Below are 19994 nucleotides of genomic sequence, written 5' to 3' on the forward strand. Positions count from 1 at the left end.
TGTGACTTAAAGCCTGAGTGACTATAAGAATAAGGCAGAAGGAACTTTACTGTTCCACTGCGAGGGCACTAATAGATAAACTAGGGTACATCCACTCAATGAAATTTGATATGGCTGTTAAACACAATGCTTGTGAATTCTGTGAAATAATATGAGGAAGTATGTGTTATATCTTTAATAGGAAGAATAATGGTACATAAATTTCTGTATCAAATAAAAGTGTATAAAAATAATATATAAAACCAGTCCTTGTAAAATTATGGACAGGAGTGTGTGATACAAAGGCCAAGACACTTAAAAAAAGGTACCCAAGTATTAGATGGTGACTGTTCTCGGTCATGGTGTCTGGAAGGATTCTTTTCCTACTTTTTTGGGGGGTGGGATAAATATTTTTCACATTTCTTTGTGTGTGTGTGTTAGCTTCCTAAAACATTTTAGAAGGGACTCGCTGCTTTCCTCCCCAAGATGGGTCCCCTTGTCCTTCAGATCCTTGGGTTGTGTTTATGGCTGCCTGCCTAAGGCTTCCCAACAATACGGTCTAACTAAGATCAGAACCTTGCTGAATGGGCCTTTTTCTTCCATATAACACAACTTTCCCCATCTATTGCTTAAAATCCCTAGCTTTTTCAATTGAGTCTGAGAAATAAATTTATACTAAGGTGTTAATGAATTCTTCCTTAATAGTGTTTCCTTTTTTTAACTAATATATATTCATGTCTGAAAAGATCCTCTGGAGGTAGCATCTTCAGTTCAAGGCAAAACTTCTGGTGGTGATGATTTTCATGCAAACCATTGGAAGGGATATTTTTAAATAAAAGGATGGATCGCTTAACACCCTATAAATCAAGTCATGCCCAATCCATCTATATTTAGGCCTAGTTATGGGTAGGTGATTAGTGAATATTTTTCATACTCATGTCTCACAGACCAAGGCTGTGTCTATAACCACATAATCATCACAGGGCAAATTCTGACTCAGCTGTGATGTTTGACAGGAGGGACTTTTGAATAGTGCTTTAGACAATTTCGTGCAAAGACTGTGGTCGGTGGCCTAGCTTCACAAAGGCTTTCCAAAAGTCCTAAAGCACGTTGGCATGTCCTCACTTGGCCCTGTCACTTCTGCTTAAATTTTTTCATGGAGAATACTCATGATCATGGGACATTAAGGTGAATTTGATCTTGGGCAGCCTCCCTCTGTGAAGTGAATCAGCATCATGGGATTCCCCTGGGCTCAAGCTTCCTGGTGGGTTTATTTTTACACAACATTCCTCTGGGGAAAGGGGCACCCACTCTTGATCAGAGTAGCTCTAGACAATATCCTCTTGGATGGAAAGATTTTCTTCATTGCTATTCTTTCTCTAGCTTCACTTCTTAAACAAGTGACTATGGAATCTGTCTCTATTTACCTCACCCCTCCCCAACTTGGTTTCCTCTTTCTATCCTTCTAATGCTAAAACTGCTTTTGAGAAGACCAGAGACCTCCCTGTTTCTAGAATCAGTGGTCACTTCTCTGTCTTCTCCTTGACTTTTCAACAGCACTGCACAGAGCTGACAGCCCTTTTTTCCTTGCAATGCTGGGATCCTCTCAGATCATGTGACTCCACACCCCTACCTTTCTGTCCAGCTGCTCACATCTCCTCCACTGCCTGTGTGCCCCAGGGTTTGTCCTGCAAACCCTTCTCTGGCTACATTCTTCTATCCCAACCATGCAGCCTAAACTGCAGGCTTTTATATATAATGTGAGTACCTAATTGACATCGCAGACTTAACATGTCCTAAATAACACTCTTGATTTCCCTCAGATTTACTCACGGCTCTCACCCTTACTCTGGTCAAGTCTCTAGCCAAATATCCTCATAGTGAGACTTTTCCTGACCGCTGTATTTAAAATGACAAGCCTCCTACTTCTCTGGCACTTTGTGACTTCCTTTCCCCCAATCCGGGTGGTTCCAGTTCCTTGAATCCAGTTCCTGTGAATCAAAATCTAGCAACAGGACACTGAAGATCTGAGAAGGAGAACAGCCCTGTGTCCCTGAGGTCCAATCAGTACTATCTATTACCACTTAACTTATCTCAGGAGACCTGTGCATTCCTATCATGCTTTACTTTTACTCATCATATTTCCTCTTTCTGAAACTACTTCCCTCTTCCTTCATTCTCCTTGGCTGACTGGCTAACTCCTCCTGACCTTTGCAGCTAAACTCATAACTTAACTATTTTGGAGAACTGTCCCTGGCCACCACCTCCCAACCCCGATCTGAGTTGGAAACCCCTACCCAGAATCCTGTGACACTGGACTCTACTACAATTTGTAGGTTTTCTTGTCTGTCTCTGTTTCTAGATTCTTATGAAAATTTTTGGAGGAGAGATGACCAAAAGTTCTGGTTTAATAGTTTTGCCCCTTAACATTTCACATAGTGCCCAGTACAGATACTCAATATTTGTAAGGCATGAATATTTGTGTAATTCGTGTGTATGCGTAGTAGGGCTGGAAACCACCCTGTCTCCTGTGATCTAAAAACAATTTACTCCAAAATCCCATCTCTGTGGAAAAACAAACCTATCTGTAAGATTTGACAGAGAGAGGGCTGGAGGGTGCATGGGGGAACCTCTACCTCCTTGTAAGGGGTCTTTGCTCTGTGTGTCGTCTAAACTCAGTGTAAAATTCAGCCCCTTCTTCAGCATTCACAGCCCATGCTCACAGCAAGCACTGTGAGTTTAGGAGTCTTTACTGAAACTATGTCACCATAGTCAAACTATGAGACCAGATGTCACCAATTCCTTTATTCCTCTCTTGCTATCCTTCTCTGTTTCCATCTCACCTTCTGAAAGAGACCCAAACTTTCTTTCTATCTTAAAGATAGCATCCCATTTCTCTGAAGCCAGATTCTTAGATAACACCCACCCAAGCCCTCATCTGGGGATGGTGAGGTGCTTGGCCCCAAGAATGAATCAAAGATATTTGTTTCCAGTAATAACTATTTCCTGTCTAAGAATTCTGAAGTTAGCTTTTGAGATTGAAAAAAAAAAAAAACCTGGCATCTCATATCTGAATGAATGAATGTGAATGAAAATGGCATGATATCTAGTCTACTTATATTTTCTCCAGCCCCTACATCTATCTACCTCGGTTAGACATATACACATAAAGATTGAGATTTTTCATGTATCTGTGTTTATATACATGTCTGTGTATGTGTGTGTGATACTAGAGCCAAATGCTATCAAGGCACTAAGATCTGTACTGCATGTATATTGTGTAAGACCTCCCTCTACTCATTTGGTAATGTATTCATTATTTAGCAAATTGTCACTGAGTATCTTCTTTAGGCTAGACATTATAGTAGATGCTGGGGATACAACAGTATACAAAGTACCCTCCTTCTGCCTAACAAGAGAGATGGCCAATCATGAAAGTTACAAAGGAGAAGTATACAGTGCTATAAGACTATAACAGAGAAGACCTCCTTAGTATGGAGTAGAGGGTTGAAAAGAAATAGTGATGAGGTGACCTTTGAGCCGAGATCAAAGCAATGACTAACCACTACCTAGGCCTGGTTACTAGCTGTAGAGGAGAATGTCACTGGCAAAGGAAAACACTGATGGTGGGAGGGAACTGATCATATTTGGAAGAACTGGGAGAGGACCATGTGGCTGGACTACAGAGTGTGGCCAGAAGAGTAGAGGGAGGCAGGCCATCCAGGGCCTCGGAAGGGCCAATCTGTAGGAGTAATGGAAGGTTTAAGCAGGGGATGGGTATGATCAGATGTATGCTTTATAAAGATCACTGACTTCACTGTGAGGAGCAAATCAAAGGAGGCAAGGGTAGATGTGGGAAGACCAGGTAATTAGATACTAAGGCAGCCTGGTGGGGAGTGACAGATCCAAAAGCTCTTTTGGAGGTGAAACCATGGTCTAGACTTGTCACCTTGGGAGTCACAGTCCTAGTGATGGTTACTGCAGTGTTTAGCTGCATGAGATTTTCTCGAAGTAGAGAACATAACATAACAAGAAAAGAAATGGTAAAGAACTTTCACATGTAATGGTTGAGTACAGAAGGATGAGGCTGCAAAAGAGAGAGGGTGGTCAGAGGTGGGAAGAAGCCAAGGGTGGGGGCACATACCTAAGGGACAAAGTATTTCGGGAAGACCAAGGGTTCAACGGAGTGGAATCCTGTTGGGCAGTGAGCCAAGGTGAGATTTGAAAGGGAGGAAAAAAGGCAGAATGGGTAAGATGGGTTCCTTGGTGACATGAGAGCATTTTCTCAGTTTCATCATAGGGGTAAGGTGAATTTTAATGGGTCTGGAAGTACACAGTGAGAAATAGAAAAAGTAAGCCTAAGCAATTCTTAAAAGATGGTTTGACTGTGAAAGGGATTAGGGTATTTATAACATAATGATTTATTTACTAAACACATAATATCAGGAATGTCAACGTAATTCAGAGTCTGTGGGGTGGTTGGTATGGTTCCCTTGTTACTGGAAATGAAAAGAGGAAAGCCATGTACAATGTGCTATCTAGCTGGGCTTAGCAGTGTTTGAATATTTCAAACAGGTAAAGAATATTGCAGATAGCATTTTACTGCTTAATACACAAAGGGCTTTTCGTGTACTTTTCATTTAGTCCTCATGAAATTTTACATATCAAGAAACTAAGAGTCAGGTATTTAATAACTTTCCCAGTCAATAAAGGGTATGGAAAATGAAGAAAAAAATGTATCTTTATTTTTTTTTAAGATTTTGTTTATTTATTTGACAGAGATCACAAGTAGACAGACAGAGGCAAGCAGAGAGATGGGGGAAGCAGACTCCTCGCTGAGCAGAGAGCCTGATGCGGGGCTTGATCCCAGGACCCCGGGATCATGACCTGAGCTGAAGGCAGAGGCTTTAACCCACTGAGCCACCCAGGCGCCCCCCCCCTTTTTTTAAAGATTTTGAACAAATGTATCTTTAGATTAAGAGTACTTCAAGGAAGATGATGTTCTGAAGTATTGTTTGTTGATAATGTATGTAGATATCATAGATATACTCATAAACATTAAGCATTATTCCATTAAGAAAATACCAAAGCTCTTGTTTGGAATCTTTTTAAAAATTAACAAATTCTTTAAGTGTCTTCCTAGTATTTATCTGAAGTCTAATTATTTATTAATGGGTCTTTTACTTTGATAACATTTATTGCTACCTTTTGAAGATGAATGTGTTTGATTTCTCAAGTACAGGGGTATTTCAAACTCATTTCCCACTTCAGATCCATGGTTAATAAAGATAACTGTTGAAGACACAGTCACATCTGTGAGTTGAAAAAACACTTTACCCTGCAAAAAAAAGGCACAAGAAGGACATTCTCCACTTAATTGCTCATTACAGTTCCAGTTAAAGACTCAAGAGTTTCTAATTAGCTTTTTTTAAAAAATGGCTTTATTGAGATATAATCACATTCCACATAATTCAGCCATTTAAAATGTACAATTGAATGATTTTTGGTGTGTTCACAGAGTCATGCTACCATCACCACAGACAATTTTAGAACATTTTCATTACCACAAAAAGAAACATCATCACCTCCTCAATCTCTCCATCCTTCCTTCCCTGAGCCCTAGGCAACCATGATCTACTTTCAGTCTCTCTTGATTTGCTTATTCTGGTCATTTCATATACATGGAATTATACAATATGCAGTTTTTGTGATGGGCTTCCTTCACTCAGCGTAATGTTCTAATTGGCTTTGGAGGCATAAACCCTGTGTGGGGACGCAAAGCAGCACTGGTGTGTGTCGGCTATATTATTCTGAGGTAACATTCTGACCCAGGTACCAGGTACGTAAGGCCTGTGGTTTCACTCCTAATACCCAGTTGGCCACTCTGGATATGATTTTTTTCCTGTAGATGAATACAGTCACTATGAGGAATGATTTAGACATAATATCAGTTGAATTCCTAAACGAAGGGCAAAGAATGAAAACACCTTTGATTACATACATATAGGTTGCCCACACCAGGGTCATTTATGTACAGTGGTCTGATTCAAGCCCAGAAATCTGGCTTTCGGGGGGGGGGGGGGGGTGCTCTTTAACAGAATGTGTCTAGATGTCCCCTATGGAATATAATCAAGTCTCTTCTAGAGTAGATTTTCTGTATCCCCCACGCCAGGAATTTCTTCTTATACCACTCACTACGCTAAGCCTTAAATGTCCCCCGACCCCTAATATTTAGCGTCAGAGCTGAGGAACTTGAAATAGGTGTTTTTAAAATTTCAATCTTTTTTTTTAAATGGATTTTTTTTTTAAGATTTTACCCACTTATTTGACAGACAGAGATCACAACTAGGCAGAGAAGCAGGCAGAGAAAGAGGAGGAAGCAGGCTCCCCGCTGAGCAGAGAGCCCGATGTGGGGCTCGATCCCAAAACCCTGGGATCATGACCCGAGCCGCAGGCAGAGACTTTAACCCACTGAGCCACTCAAGCGCCCCTAAAATTTCAATCTTTTATCATTTGTGTTTGACTTAAATCAACATGAAGTCTTCCTTTGTGTAGCCTTAAAAAAAAAAGTTATGGAAAATAACCATAAAATAGTACACTCTCTTTTCTGCCTACCTTTACTAACCAAAGTTTTTAAAAATTCTTAATATTTTACTCACTTTATGTATAATTTTCCCCTTCCATAGAAATCCCTGAATTATAGCTGGCCAAAAGCTGTTTTTATTTTACTATTTTAATGCATTGGATTTAATATAATTCTCTAGCCATTCAGTTCAAGGCCAATACCATGAAAAAGAACTGTGTAGGTTTATTGTGCTAATATTGTACTTTTGATCCCTGAATTTTGTCTTTAGTTTCTTTTTTTTTAAGTTTTTTTTTTTTTTTACATAAATCACAAGTAGGCAGAGAGGCAGGCAGAGAGAGAAGAGGAAGCAGGCTCCCCACTGAGCAGAGACACCCCCCGCCCCCCACCACGCAGGGCTCGATCCCAGGATCCTGAGACCTTGGATTTGCCACGTGCTTAAGTGGGAGCAGGCGAGTTGCCTGTCCACTGGAACTTTCGACTGTGCAGAGATCATCTGGTGGGTCGGTCAGAGGGCAGCCCTCTGCTCTGATCCCAGAGAGAAGTTTCATTCTAATAGGCCATGTGCAAATGCAGTGTAGGTATATATGTGATATGAGCAGATTGGGCAGAGAACCATACGAATGCAGATGTGGAAGTGGGAATGTTGGCTGATGTTATTTAGAAAAGTGGCAGAATTTTGGCTTTTGTTGGTCAAATTTATGTGGGAAATAGAACTGAAAGGTAGAAATGGTACCCTGATGTAAAGAGCCCGGAGTTTGAATTTAATTAGCAAAGAGCACCCACTCATAATTTTATCTTGTCTTGTATCTTCTCTACTTTGCTTTTAGGGAACGAATTTGCCTTGTAATTCACACAGACCAAGCAAAACTTAACAAGCCTTAGAGTTCACCCTTGATCTTATCTCCCCAGCAAAAAGATCATACTTGCCACTCTTCCCCATCTCCGTAAATGGCATTTCCAGCCATTCCCACTGTGATGGGGAACTGTGGGTTAGGGTGGTTTCCATATCACCAAATCAGAACTGTCTGATTTGAAGGGGGCGTGGTTGTCAAAAAAAAGCACTTTATTCCAAGTAACATATTATATCTGAGAAATTTATCAATGTGTTTATAAATTCTCTCTGAAGTAAATCACATGGAAAACAATTTCACATGTGTTAGGGGAGTGTTAATGGGAAGGGCGGGAGAATGGAAAGTAGGATGAGGGCTTCCCTGGACTGGGCTTGGCCCTCCTCCTGGCATGTGGGTGGCTCCAGGCAATTCGGATGCCTGGGAATTGCTGCACAATCTATTTCAAGCTCTGTTTCTGGAGTGTGGATCTGAAGAGGATCAGGGCCTTTAATTCCCTGTGAATTCGGTAGTTTTTTCCTCCCTTAATTTTGGAGAGACCAAAAGCATAATATTTTTCCTGTCCAAAGTCAGAGCTTTCTCTGCATCTCTGAAAGGAAAGTTGAAAGTGGTGCGTTTCTTTGTTCCCGAAGAGAGGTGTGGAGTGAACTCACTATGTTTGTGTGTGTGTTTGTATATGTTGTGTCCATTTTTGTTTTTTTCCCTGGAATTAAGATAAATCATGACTGATAAGGATTTTGCACAATTAATCCTGCAGAACATAGCACAAAGCAGCAGCTCAGCAAATACATGTTCTTAAGCAAATCTAATTCCAAACTTCCCTTCACAGCCAGTGAGAAACAGATGATCGTGGTATGCAAGGAGTCACCAAAGGAGTACCTCCAGCCCTTCAAGGACAAGCTAGAAGAGTTCTTCCAGAAAGGTAGGGGATGGCGTCAGCAGCACATACACGAAACTCGGATCTTTCCCTGAGGCCCACGACCGCTTTCATCCCTGCTGACCACCAGCAGTTCCGCTGATTCCACCAGTCCACCTTCCCACCATGGTTCTGTACTCAGTGTAGATAGAATTGTCCTGCTATTTCCATATCATCTTTCAAATCCTTCTTAATATGTCAAATCCTTTAACATTACTCTGGTTCTTATAAATCTTTTAAGGGAAGACTTTTACTCTGTCTCTTCATGGAGCCCCAGGGGATTCTCAGTACATGTTACCTGACACATGAATAGGTTCAGAGCTGATACAGTCATGCCTTTCAGGTTTGCGGTCAACCTGAGCAGGTGGATGGTGATCCCAACCCTGGTTTACATTGTAGCATCTTGGAAATTTGCGTCGTATTTTTTTTATTCCTTTTCTGAATGGAAAATTGGGGCCAGGAGAATGTCACACATCCAGTCATTTGGCAGTCGTTAGCCTTTTGGGGTTAGTAGACGCAAGAGACCACTTACTTACGGCATTGACGCGCTTATTAGAAATCTTATGAAGCTGGAGCTGGGTTCTTCCTCCATGATTTTGGCAAGAATAGGGAACTTTGGTTGATTTCTGTTAGTGACCATGGAAGTTTAATGCCCGTTGGTTATTCCTTATTCTGATTTCTCAATCCACTTTACGCTGTGAAACAAAATAAGTGTGCAGCACAAACTTGTAGTTATAAAATAAGTAAGTTGTGGGAATGTATTGTCCAGCATGGTGACTGTCGTTAATAATACTGTATTGTATATTTGAAAGTTGCTAAGACAGTAGATCTTAAAAGTCCTCATCACAAGAAAACAATGTTGCAACTATGTGTGGTGATGGATGTTAACTACACTTACTGTGATGATCATTTTGCAATATATACATAAATGATTGTGTTGTACACCTGAAACTAATATGTTATACATCAATTATATCAATAAAAAAAAAGCATGGGGTAGTTAGAGGAAGCTTATGTCTTTGCTAGAAAGTCAGAGGAAAGACATGTAGGAACCTTTGGGGAGGTACCAACATGCTCTTTCTATTTATTAATAAGGCCGCATGATACCACATCATCCACAAAAGACCATTTAAAGAGAATGAATCCATAAAGTATGGCCAAACCACCTTGGGAATTGGCAGGAAGATTCCCAGTCCATGAATCAGAGGAACTCTGTTCCAGCTGTTGTTTGGCACAGAGATCATTGTTCCCTCCTCCTTGACGAGTGCTTGTTTGTGTTGAGGCGGAAGTCAGGAGTTCTCTCTTGGCCATTGCTGAACCTGTTGGATGTTGGATGTTGAACTGTTGGATGATGGAAGCAGTGTCATCCAACGAACTGCCATCCTAAGAGCAGTGATCTATCCCTTGTATGTTATGTGACTAAGATTAGGTATGTTTTATATGTGATTTGTTGAAGTAGATGCATTGTTTTAGGGTTATGCCATGTGAATGTAACTAAAATGGCCTGAAGAAAAAGCATGAAGGATTTCCTTTTGCTGACCCCTGAATTAATCATTTCTGCTTTTGGCCTATGTAGAATTAACTTGAAATGAAGCTCATGTGTACTTAGATTCTGTTTTTATTCTTGTTATTATTCTACGTCTGGAAAATTCTATGCTGCATGTATGTAGGTGTTACCAGCCTATATACTATAACGGCTTTATCCTCCTTTCTTTTGGAACCAGCTAGCATCTTAAAACTTCTATTGCGAATCTTAATTTTTGTTGTTGTTGTAGAAAGAGAAAGTACAAACAGATTTAGACCCTTGAAAATCTTCAGTGCCTTAGAAAAGGAATTTGCAAATCACTGTTTGGGGTTATGTGTTTGCTTCTTCTCTGTTAGGTTTCTCAAGAAACTTCTGGTATGTTCTGACAGAGGAAATTGAGTGGAGGCAAACTGGACCATATGTCAGAAAGGCAAGGCTGTGGCCACAGTAAGATGTTCTAGGAAAACCAGTGATTCTCAATCCTGTCTGTAGACTAGAATCACCTGGGGGAGAGTTTTTAAAATATTTTGATACCCAGGCTGAACTCCAGACCTTCCATCAGCATCTCTGGGGGGTGGGACCAGGCTTTAGCATTATTGATTTACTCCCCAGGTGATTTCAGTGTGCAGCCCAGGTTGAGAACCTTTGCTGTCCAGCTTAGGTCACCATCAATGTGTCTTCAAAGATGTTTATTCAGGGGCGCCTGGCTGGCTCAGTCAGTAGAGCATGACTCTTACCCTCAGGGTTGTGAGTTCAAGCCCCACATTGGGCATGGAGCCTACTTAAACTAAAAAAAAAGTGTTTATTCAAGAGTCTGCTGTACCTCAGGCACTCCTTGTTCCTCTCTCACAAATAGTCTTACTGAGAAAAGAACTCCAACTGAATAAAGGAGTCCATTCTCCCTGAACCAATGCAGTGAAAGGAAGTCAGGAAGGACTTTAGAAATAACCTGAAATCACGAAGAGCTAAAGCAAAGCTCAGAAAGAATTTAAATGAAAGCTACCATTTGCACAGAACTTTAAAATACAAAAATAAAATGTAATACCATTGGAATCTTAAATATTCCTAATATCGTGTGGTGAAGAGAACCACTGTTGGAATAGCCCATCACTGTCATCTTATCGGTCAAAACTCAGTTGGCCAAAATCAGTCTAGAATTGTGCTGTCCAATACAAACGGCAGGCACTAGCCACATGAAGATGTTGAGCTGATTTTTTATGTTGATTACACAGTAAAATGATATTTTGAATATACTGGGTTTTAAAATAAGATATTATTATTAATCTCAATTTACCTGACTCTTATAGTTTTTAAGCATGGCTACTAGAAAATGTAAAATGATGTATGTGGCTCATAATATATTTCTTTTGGTCAATACTTGTCTAGACACATGGTCTCTTGGCCTTTCTCATCTCATTCCTTCACTCCCCTCTTCTCGTTCTTGCTCAGCTTGAAGCCTCAGTTATTGGAATGCAGTTTCCGGAGCTAGCCCTCCCCACTTTTGCTCTGGTCCTGGCCATTGTTGGGCTCACGGATGGGGGTGGGTGCTTAACTGAAGGAGATGACAGCGCGCTACTTCATCCATGCAAATGCAAATGGCTGCTGTAGCGTTCTAAGCAGTAGCACCTTTTCTATGTGGATGTTTCACTGAAGGACGAACTTTCTTCCCACCATAAATATGCAGTATAATACAACAACTATACAGTTTTAAGTATAGGATCTCTAAATATGCCGTTAATTTCAAGTCTATGTCTAAATATGCCGTTCGTTTTAAGAAACATCATTATGACAAGGGCTACTAAGAAAGAAAAATTGCTGGCAATTAAACCACAACGTGTCATAAATGATAAGGTGTACCACCAAAAGCAGGTGCTAAGATCTGAACATTCCATCAAGTTTGAAGTTGATGTAATATGGTGCCATAATGAGGCGTGTAGAATGAGGGAGGAGGAATGCCTAACACTTCCAGGTAAGTCAGGGAAGACTTGGAACAAAGATGTTTTTGCTCAGATTTGACCCCCCACAAAAAAAATAAATAAATAGATAAAAGCCAAGATACTGATAATGATGGCAGTGACTGCGGATCAGTGGGTGATCACTCACATTTGCAGAATGCTGCTGTACCGCAGATACGGTGGGGAGAAGATCTTCTTTCTTGTTCAGTCCGCGTGACAGTCTCTGGAATCAGCACTATGATCCCCCTGTTGTACAGACGAGGAAATTGAAGACTAGGAATCCTCAGCCGGCAGGTTATGAAGGGCACTGCAGGCAGAGGAAAACACTGCAAATCTCGGGATGAAAGACATGAAGTATCTGGGGGAATGGCAAGAGACGTGGCTTGGCTAGATCACAGGGCATAGGGGAAGAACACAAGACCAAAAAGCGGAGGAGAGTCACAATAGGACTTGCTAAACAGTCTGAACTTTGCCTTGTAGGCAACAGGGAGCCTTTGAAAAGTACCATGTATGGGAGTGACACGGTCACACTGACTTTGTTTTGTTTTGGTGCATGGGATCCTTTGCCTTTGTGTTGTTAAGAAATGCGTTATAACCAAGAGCAATATGAAGGGGAGTTGGGATAGTAAAAGGCAGGGAGGGCATCTATCAATTTATTCTACAGTAATCCAGGCAAATGATGGTAAGAGCAAAAGCAGTCCCAGAAAAATAACAAGGAAGGGACACATTTATAAAGCTTTTAGGAGTTACAGGACAGGATAACCCCAATTGAAGTACAGAAACAGGAGAAAAGGATCACTCCCCCTTTTTCTTGCTTGGATAACTGGCTTGATACTGACAAGGAGAACCAGATTTGGGATGGAAAGCAATGCAGTAAACTTTGAACACATTGATTTGACATGTGAATAAGATACCCTGGTAGAGACATTAAGTTCATGGGAGAGTCCTGAATGAGACTACAGTCTCATAGAGGGTAGAAGTTCGAGTCATAGGAATGAATGAGAAAGCCCACAGAAAGGGTGTCAAATGAGAACTTCCAGTAGTCCTAGAGTTTCTAAGCACAGGACATAATATAATAACCCTAATTGAGAAAAGATACTTCCATTCTTTTGTAATATTTGAGTATTTGGCAGGAAAGCCAGTTTTCTATTAGAAGTCTTATCATTCAGAAAGTCTTAAGCAATTGAGCTCTTTATTCCCGAGAAGTCACACACATGCATGGTGACTCAGGGGATTCATAGTTCGGCTAATTTTTGTATGAGCTGCAATTCAGTTCTTCTAACAATCATGATGGTTTCATTTTTCTCTTGTAAATCATATCCTGTTGCCACACTCGAGTGGAGAGGGTGTGTTTGTCTTTGTGTCGTCCTACCCTTCTCAGAATGCCCTTAAATGTGACTTGACCAAACTCTGGTTCTTGTTCTTAACTCATTTCATTTCCTGGACAGAATAGAAAGTAATTTTAATGCCTCCATCTTCCAGAGGTACAATCCATGGTATCTGGGCCTTTTCCCTTGCGTGGTTTTTCATTCCCACAGTAGGCTCTTGTTGATTCCAATTTACAGCTCAGTTCAGAGTAACCTTGTACAGGCGTTATTTGAGCTCATGTTTTCCCACCCTCAGATCAAACATACTCATAATGATATGGCCTTCAAATATGTGATGCTCACATTAAAAATCCCCATAAACATGGCAGGGATCCTGTAATTGAAAGAAGGCGCAGAGCAACTGATTAGATCCCAGGTAGAGATCTTGTAGGTGGTCTTTGCATGCTGTTAAATTGGTCATTTGTATTTATAGCTTTGGCAGGGAGGGCTGGAACCTAAACCGGCGCTAAGACCAGCAAGCACTCTCCCACACTTGGCCCCATCTCCTTCTGCATCAGTTTTAGCTGGCATCCACGAGTGGAACCAAATCCCGGTGAAGCTGAATGAGCCATACTAGTCCTAGTTACTCAAACTATCCTCCAGGGTTCTTTGACCAGATAAGATTGACATGTTCTTTACGTCAAGAAACTTTTCTAAAAAATAAATAGATAAATTTACAGAACTAAAAAACAGGCAAAACAACAACTCTAATTTCCCCACACCGAATGCAAAAAGGATTACCTAAGTAGCTGACTACTCATGACCGCTGAGATTGGTCCCGCATTCACTCTCTCATCCTGACATAATGGAAGCAGGCTCAGCCTGGCCCATATTCGGTGTTAATAATTATTTGTGGAGTTAGTGAACAAACACCCTGAATCTTACAAGATGCCTGGAGGCTATTTTTCCCCCCTCTGTGAGTTTCCTGTTCAAATTCTTTCAAAACTGGTAAATCATGCCAGAATCTGGGGAGATGCACTTTTGGTCTATAATGCACATCTGTGATCAAACCTCCTAGATATCAAAATATCTTTCTATGTCCCAAATGTGCATATAATCCCTTCTTAATAAATACTTGGGTTAGTTTGACAAGGTCCATCATTGAACCTTAAACTGTAGACTAATCTCTTCAGCCCCAGCATATTCAGGCATTAAGCTTACAGGGAAAAGGAAGGACCAATGATCTGGACAGTATAACCTGTGAGAAACAGTAATTCTTACATCCTTTACAGAGTTCCTAGCCAGGGGAACGTGCACTGTCTGTGGGACAAACCGTCTTCTTGCACACCTCACTTTCAAAAAAAAGACGAGCAGGACTGTCTCCAAATAACAACAAATGGTCAAGAATTAAGATAGTCTGTTGTGATTTCAGGGTCACTGAAGTAAAACAGCAGTAATCTTTGGAAAGTGGAGCTACTATTTTATCAAAGATTTATTAAGTAGAGTCTTTTCTGAAAGGGTTAGTTTGAATCAGTTTACTTTGTTGTTGTTTTATTTCTTCCCTAAAATTTCTACAAAGAGCACAATTCCGCCCCCCAATCCCAAAGTTAGTATCTCTCTCCCTCTCTCCACTTCCTTTCTCTCTTTCCTCCCTACTCACCCCCCCCTTATGTCTTTAATTTACACAGTTTTTCATTTTTGGCCAAACTCCTAATAAATTGTCTCTCTAAAAATTCTAGTTCTCTTTTTCTTTTCATTTCTCTCCAATGATAATTTGGCAAGAAGAAGAAAAATGTCTAAATTTTGTGTGGGTATAAAACTGATATAAATACTTGGAAGAGATTATATCCACCTACCCCCACCCTCAAAGAAAGAAAACTACAGATCGATCTCACTCTAGTTTTAAATTTTTAAATACAACAGCATACTTCATGATCAAGAGAGTTTATTCCCGAATGTAAAGATGACAGGACATTGGGAAGTCTATTAACATAACTCATCACTGTTAATAGCTCAGCAATAAAACACCTATGATCATCTCTTTAGATGCTATTATATCCATTATATCTATCTATTATATCTATATGATATCTATTATATCAGATTCACAACTCGTATCATAGACAAAAGATCGGTGTACCTAATATATAAGAGCTCCAAGATGTTGTTAAGAAACAAGACCAATATTCAATACAAAGGCAATAATATGAACAGTGACAGAAACTGCTCTTCAAATGCATGAGAAGATGACATTCTCAAAATAAAAGAAGTACAAAAGAAATTCCATTGAAATTCCATTTTCCATTAATAAGATTGGCAAAATTACTTAAGTTTGATAATGAACTCCATTGGTGCTGTGGTGCCGTAAACCCCTGTCCTCCATCATTTGTGGAAGTATAAACTGTTAAAGTCCGTGGGCAGATCTATTTAGCAGTATCTACTAGTTACATATGCACATGCCTTTTGACTTGTCAGAAGCAAACCCTCAGATGGTTACACATGCAAAGTGATTCCTATACCATGCTACTTATTGAGACATTGTTGGTAGTAGCACAAAATTGGTGACAACCTCAATGATTATCAGTAAGGAAATTGTCAAGTTACAGTACTTCCATACGATGGAATACTAAGCGTCTGCTTTAAAAAATGAGGAAAGTCTTTATGCATTGACATGGAAGAATCTCTAAGGTGTGTTTTAAGTGGAAAACAAGGATCAGAAAAAGTAGGCATATTGCCATTTTAAGTAAAGAAGAAGAAGAAAAATGGATACTACTTGACAAAAATCTCAGCAGACAAATAGGAAACTAATCTGGGGCTGATATTTAGCTGGTTCTTACCATATCAACCACGCAGGTTGTCTGTCCTAACATTTAGTTGGTACCAAGGCTGTTGTTAAACAGTTTGAATATTACCCCTGAAAATGACCAGATGGGTTCATTATGGAGTGGGTAGAAAATGGATGGATGGAGTTCAGAAAAGATACGCAGACTTTTCATAAATCTTTTAATCGATATGTACCTCTTCAAAAAATTAACTAATTTTTTAAAACAAACAACGTTCTGTGGTACTTTGCACTTACGTTTTTTTTTTTCTTTCAAGACTGCTTCTCCTTTCAGGTTTTCCCACTGTGGTACCAATTGAGGTCCCTTAACCTGCTGAACCTAGCCCTTCATGTTCAGTTTCCGAGGAATTAGAAATTAAATGCTGTGATTCACAGACTCCTTCTCTCCACTGAAGACTGGACTAGACCACCTAGAAGGAAATTTGAGGAAGGTCTTTTTGTATTTTCCTTCTCCTTGGCTTTCTTTCCTAAGGGTCTCCTCCTCAACACCCTTCCACCGCAACTCTGGACAGTGGAGTCCTCCCTGTGTGTGTCTGCATGCGCGCACACACACACAAACACACACACGTACACACACACTAAAGTCTCTCTCAAGTGCTTTGTTCTGGATGTAAATCGCCATCACTCATTTCACTCACACTCTTATGATGGCTCTAACTACAATGTCCACGAAGAGGCCTCTTTGCTCAGATATGTAAGGCGTTTTACTTTTCCCTCATCTTTTGTCTCCTGTTTCCATCGTCCTGTTCTCCATTACATTTGGGTCCTCTTACCTCACCATTAGATAGATATCTTAGGTCTTTTGATGAACTCTTTCCTGAACATACAGTGAGAGTGTAGGGATCTCCATTTCAGATTACCCTCACAGAGGCCACCATCTAAACCTAACCACAGGGTAGTGCCAGTTCTCACTCATTTCTATCTTAAGGTGATTTTTAGGATTGAAACTCTCCTAAGGATGCATGTTATTTTAAGCCTTACTGGTAATTTTTGAAAGCAAGGCTTTGTCTATTGTTTTTAAGCAGTGTCTCATGACTATGTATTAGTGGGAGAAAGGTGGTTGGTGGTTTGGTTTGCAGCGAAGGGTAGGATGAGTACTGCTAACTCTTACAGGGTCTTCTCTAGAGCGGCAGCTGTATAGACAGACATGAGCCTGCGTGCGTGCGTGCGTGCGTGCCGGCTGCAATAGCTCCAAACTTAGGAGACCAAACTGCTGTGTTGTATGACCTTTAGGCATTAATAAATACAATCTGTTATTTTTAGAGCGTAATTATTATCCCACCCCTGCCTGCTGTGAGAAACACCAGTTGGTTGAAAGTTTCCCTCAAGTGTTCATTTCAGAGGGAGCTGGGAGGATGCTTCTTGACTTCAACATTTGAAGCTCAAGGCTTCAAGTTAATCCCCACGGCAGTTCTTTGAAGCTAACTTTGTTATTACTGACTTTCCGGATAAGAAAACCGTGAGGATTTCGGTAACTTACTCAAGTTCAGTGTGATCTCAGTCCCGCGATTGGCACTATGCCATACTAATAACTTGGAAAATCACTTATTTTCCTCTGGGTCCCAGGACTGTTGCGGGTAACCAGATATAACTATTTTCTCTCACCATCTAAAGGGGAAAAATAGGAAAAGAGCAGACTTGCCTGCCATAGCATACCCCCGAGGGACTCCTACTAGAAAGTCCTCATTCTACCTTCCCCAGCAGCAACACCAACAAGTGTCATCTGTGCTCTGGAAGGAATTGTGGTGACAAGTACTTAAGTATTTTATGGAATCAGTCTTGAGCCCTGCATTCTTGCATAATAGTTGTTTTCATGATAAATTGGTTCATGTAATTGTTGGCACAGCCACCACTTCCTCTCTGGATTTGCGACAACTATCAGCACGGTTTTAATCAGTGATGGATTGCAGTTGCCATCACATGACTTCTCTTTGAATTACTCAGTATCTTCTTCATGCTGGAAGAACTTGACACCTATACAGCCTTCTGGGAGTTGTTTTGCAGAATACATATCATATAATATGTGATTTTCCAGATACTATACGACTCTGGAAAGCTCTCTTCATTCTTTCAAATAATACAGGTCTGTTTCTTCTGCTGAGTCAGTTTTGCTGTAGAGGAATGGTGGCAGCACTGGTAGGAGCCCAGGAGTGAATGAGATAATGCGTGGGGAGCATTTAGCACTGGCCCCCTATTTGTCAGCACCTGCTGCTACTGTTACATTCTCATTTTATCACCATCTTATCAGGTGGTTCAGAGAGGGGAGCTCAGAAAGTCTATCGCAGAAGTGTTACTCTCTCAGTGGTGTGAACAGCTGCAGTTCCAAATTCATACAGCAAATAGTAACTAATTCCAGAGAAAATTCTTCAGTACGAGAAGGAAGATCACATTCATCTTGTCCACCTCCTCTGAAAGTAAAAACTAAAATGAAAAACGAAAAATCAAAAGCAATGGTTTTCTACAGGATTGTACTCTTTCACCATTAAAATATTTTTAAAGTGTAAATGTAATTTCTACAGTTACATCTTATTGATGGAAAGTATTTAAATAATTCCATTAAAGATGACATGCCTTATGGAATGCCTGTCATGGCTACCCCAGTCAACAATATTACCACCTAGTGGCCACTGGGTTGCACTGCAAGCACATGATCCTTGAGACCCCCAGAGTCCTAGTGCCTCGTCTCAGTGGCTAAAAGTGAAGATGACAATGAACACCGCTAGAGTAAACGGCTTTATCTTTGATAACTGTTAATTACTGGAACGTTCAAACTCTGTTTTATAGCATATGAGAGAATTGTGAAACTCTGAAAGGTTAGCTGAGGCCAGAGAATGTGATCATTTCATTTTTTAATCCTTTTATTAATATTTTGAATTGAGAAGAAATATATCTACCTTTCTCTATCAGTTTTATATTTAAGTTTTGATTGGTTCCTACTATTTTTCTTCTGAAAGTTAAAAATGTGCATTCGATTAAATCAGGGATAAACAATGTTTGGTTTTTTTTTTCCCACTATAGGAAATACATAGTGTCAGTTCATGTCCTTTCATAAAGTTAGCAAAACTAAAGGGCTTAGCTTATTAAAGTGTTGTTCCTTCATAGCACACCACTTCTCCACTTCTGAGTCTGGCTGGCATCAAGATCTTTGTTATTTACCATCTCCTCTCTCCCCCTAGCATCTACCAACTTGTTGACATTCAAATTATTCATTGAAACCATCTGCCTACTGAGCTCATCTCACCATCCCAGTTCCTTGCTGAAATAAATGAAATATGGAATATTCGTAGTCATTCTAGGGAAGTGGCATATATTCAAGTAGGTAATATAGGAATCCCCTACAAAATCTGGATTGCTATTCTTACCCGGAGGGCACTATTCTTCCCTTACCATCTTCCATTCAGTTTCATGATTCTAGGATTAAGCCTCATTGCTAACATGACATATGTGCGTGATCATCTGCTTTCTTAAACTAAGCTTCCTCTGGCCTTGGTTCCCAGTTTGTACTCATGGATGGGGCATTAACTATAACTGGTCTGAGCTTCATGTGGTGAAACAGGTTCCAGCATGTTGTCAGCAATTAATGGAGCTATATGATCCTGTGTAAGATTCAAGGGATGGGTTTTCCATCTCTTTCAAATTGTTTCCTTATTATTTCTATTATAATCTCCTGAGAGGCCATAGTGAAAAGAGGGCTGGCTTTAGAATTACATAAATCTGAGTTCAAATCTCTTCTCTTAACTATCTGACCTTGGAAAAACTGATTTTATCCAGACAAGGCTGAGTTCTCTCATATCAAAGACAGATGATAACACTGATACTGTAAGGTTACTGTGGAAATCAGCTACCGGACATCAGCCATCCAGTACAATATCCAGCACAATCATATGTATAAATATTCTCTGCCTTCCCTTTACCCTCTCCTTATGTTCCCTTGTGCTTTGCTGTGACTTTTATCTCTTAAGCCAAGTCACATTTAGTTTCGTCTAAGATACTTTGTTGACCATGGGTCTCTCTTTTACCATACTAGCACAGAAAT

General features: G+C 40.3%; 1 protein-coding gene across 3 annotated transcripts in view; it reads left to right on the plus strand.

Moving 5' to 3' along the window:
- LOC111139049 (formin 1) overlaps positions 1-19994 on the plus strand; it is a 372768-nt gene that overhangs the window by 277543 nt on the left and 75231 nt on the right. For all 3 annotated transcript variants that reach the window (XM_022491166.1, XM_022491174.1, XM_022491184.1), the window contains one exon: positions 8243-8335. In XM_022491166.1, coding sequence (XP_022346874.1) covers positions 8243-8335 — 93 coding nt within the window. The remainder of the gene's footprint in view (positions 1-8242; positions 8336-19994) is intronic.

This window comes from Enhydra lutris, unplaced genomic scaffold (genome assembly GCF_002288905.1).
Source record: "Enhydra lutris kenyoni isolate GAN:26980312 unplaced genomic scaffold, ASM228890v2 scaffoldscaffold4, whole genome shotgun sequence".
Lineage (NCBI taxonomy): Eukaryota > Metazoa > Chordata > Mammalia > Carnivora > Mustelidae > Enhydra > Enhydra lutris.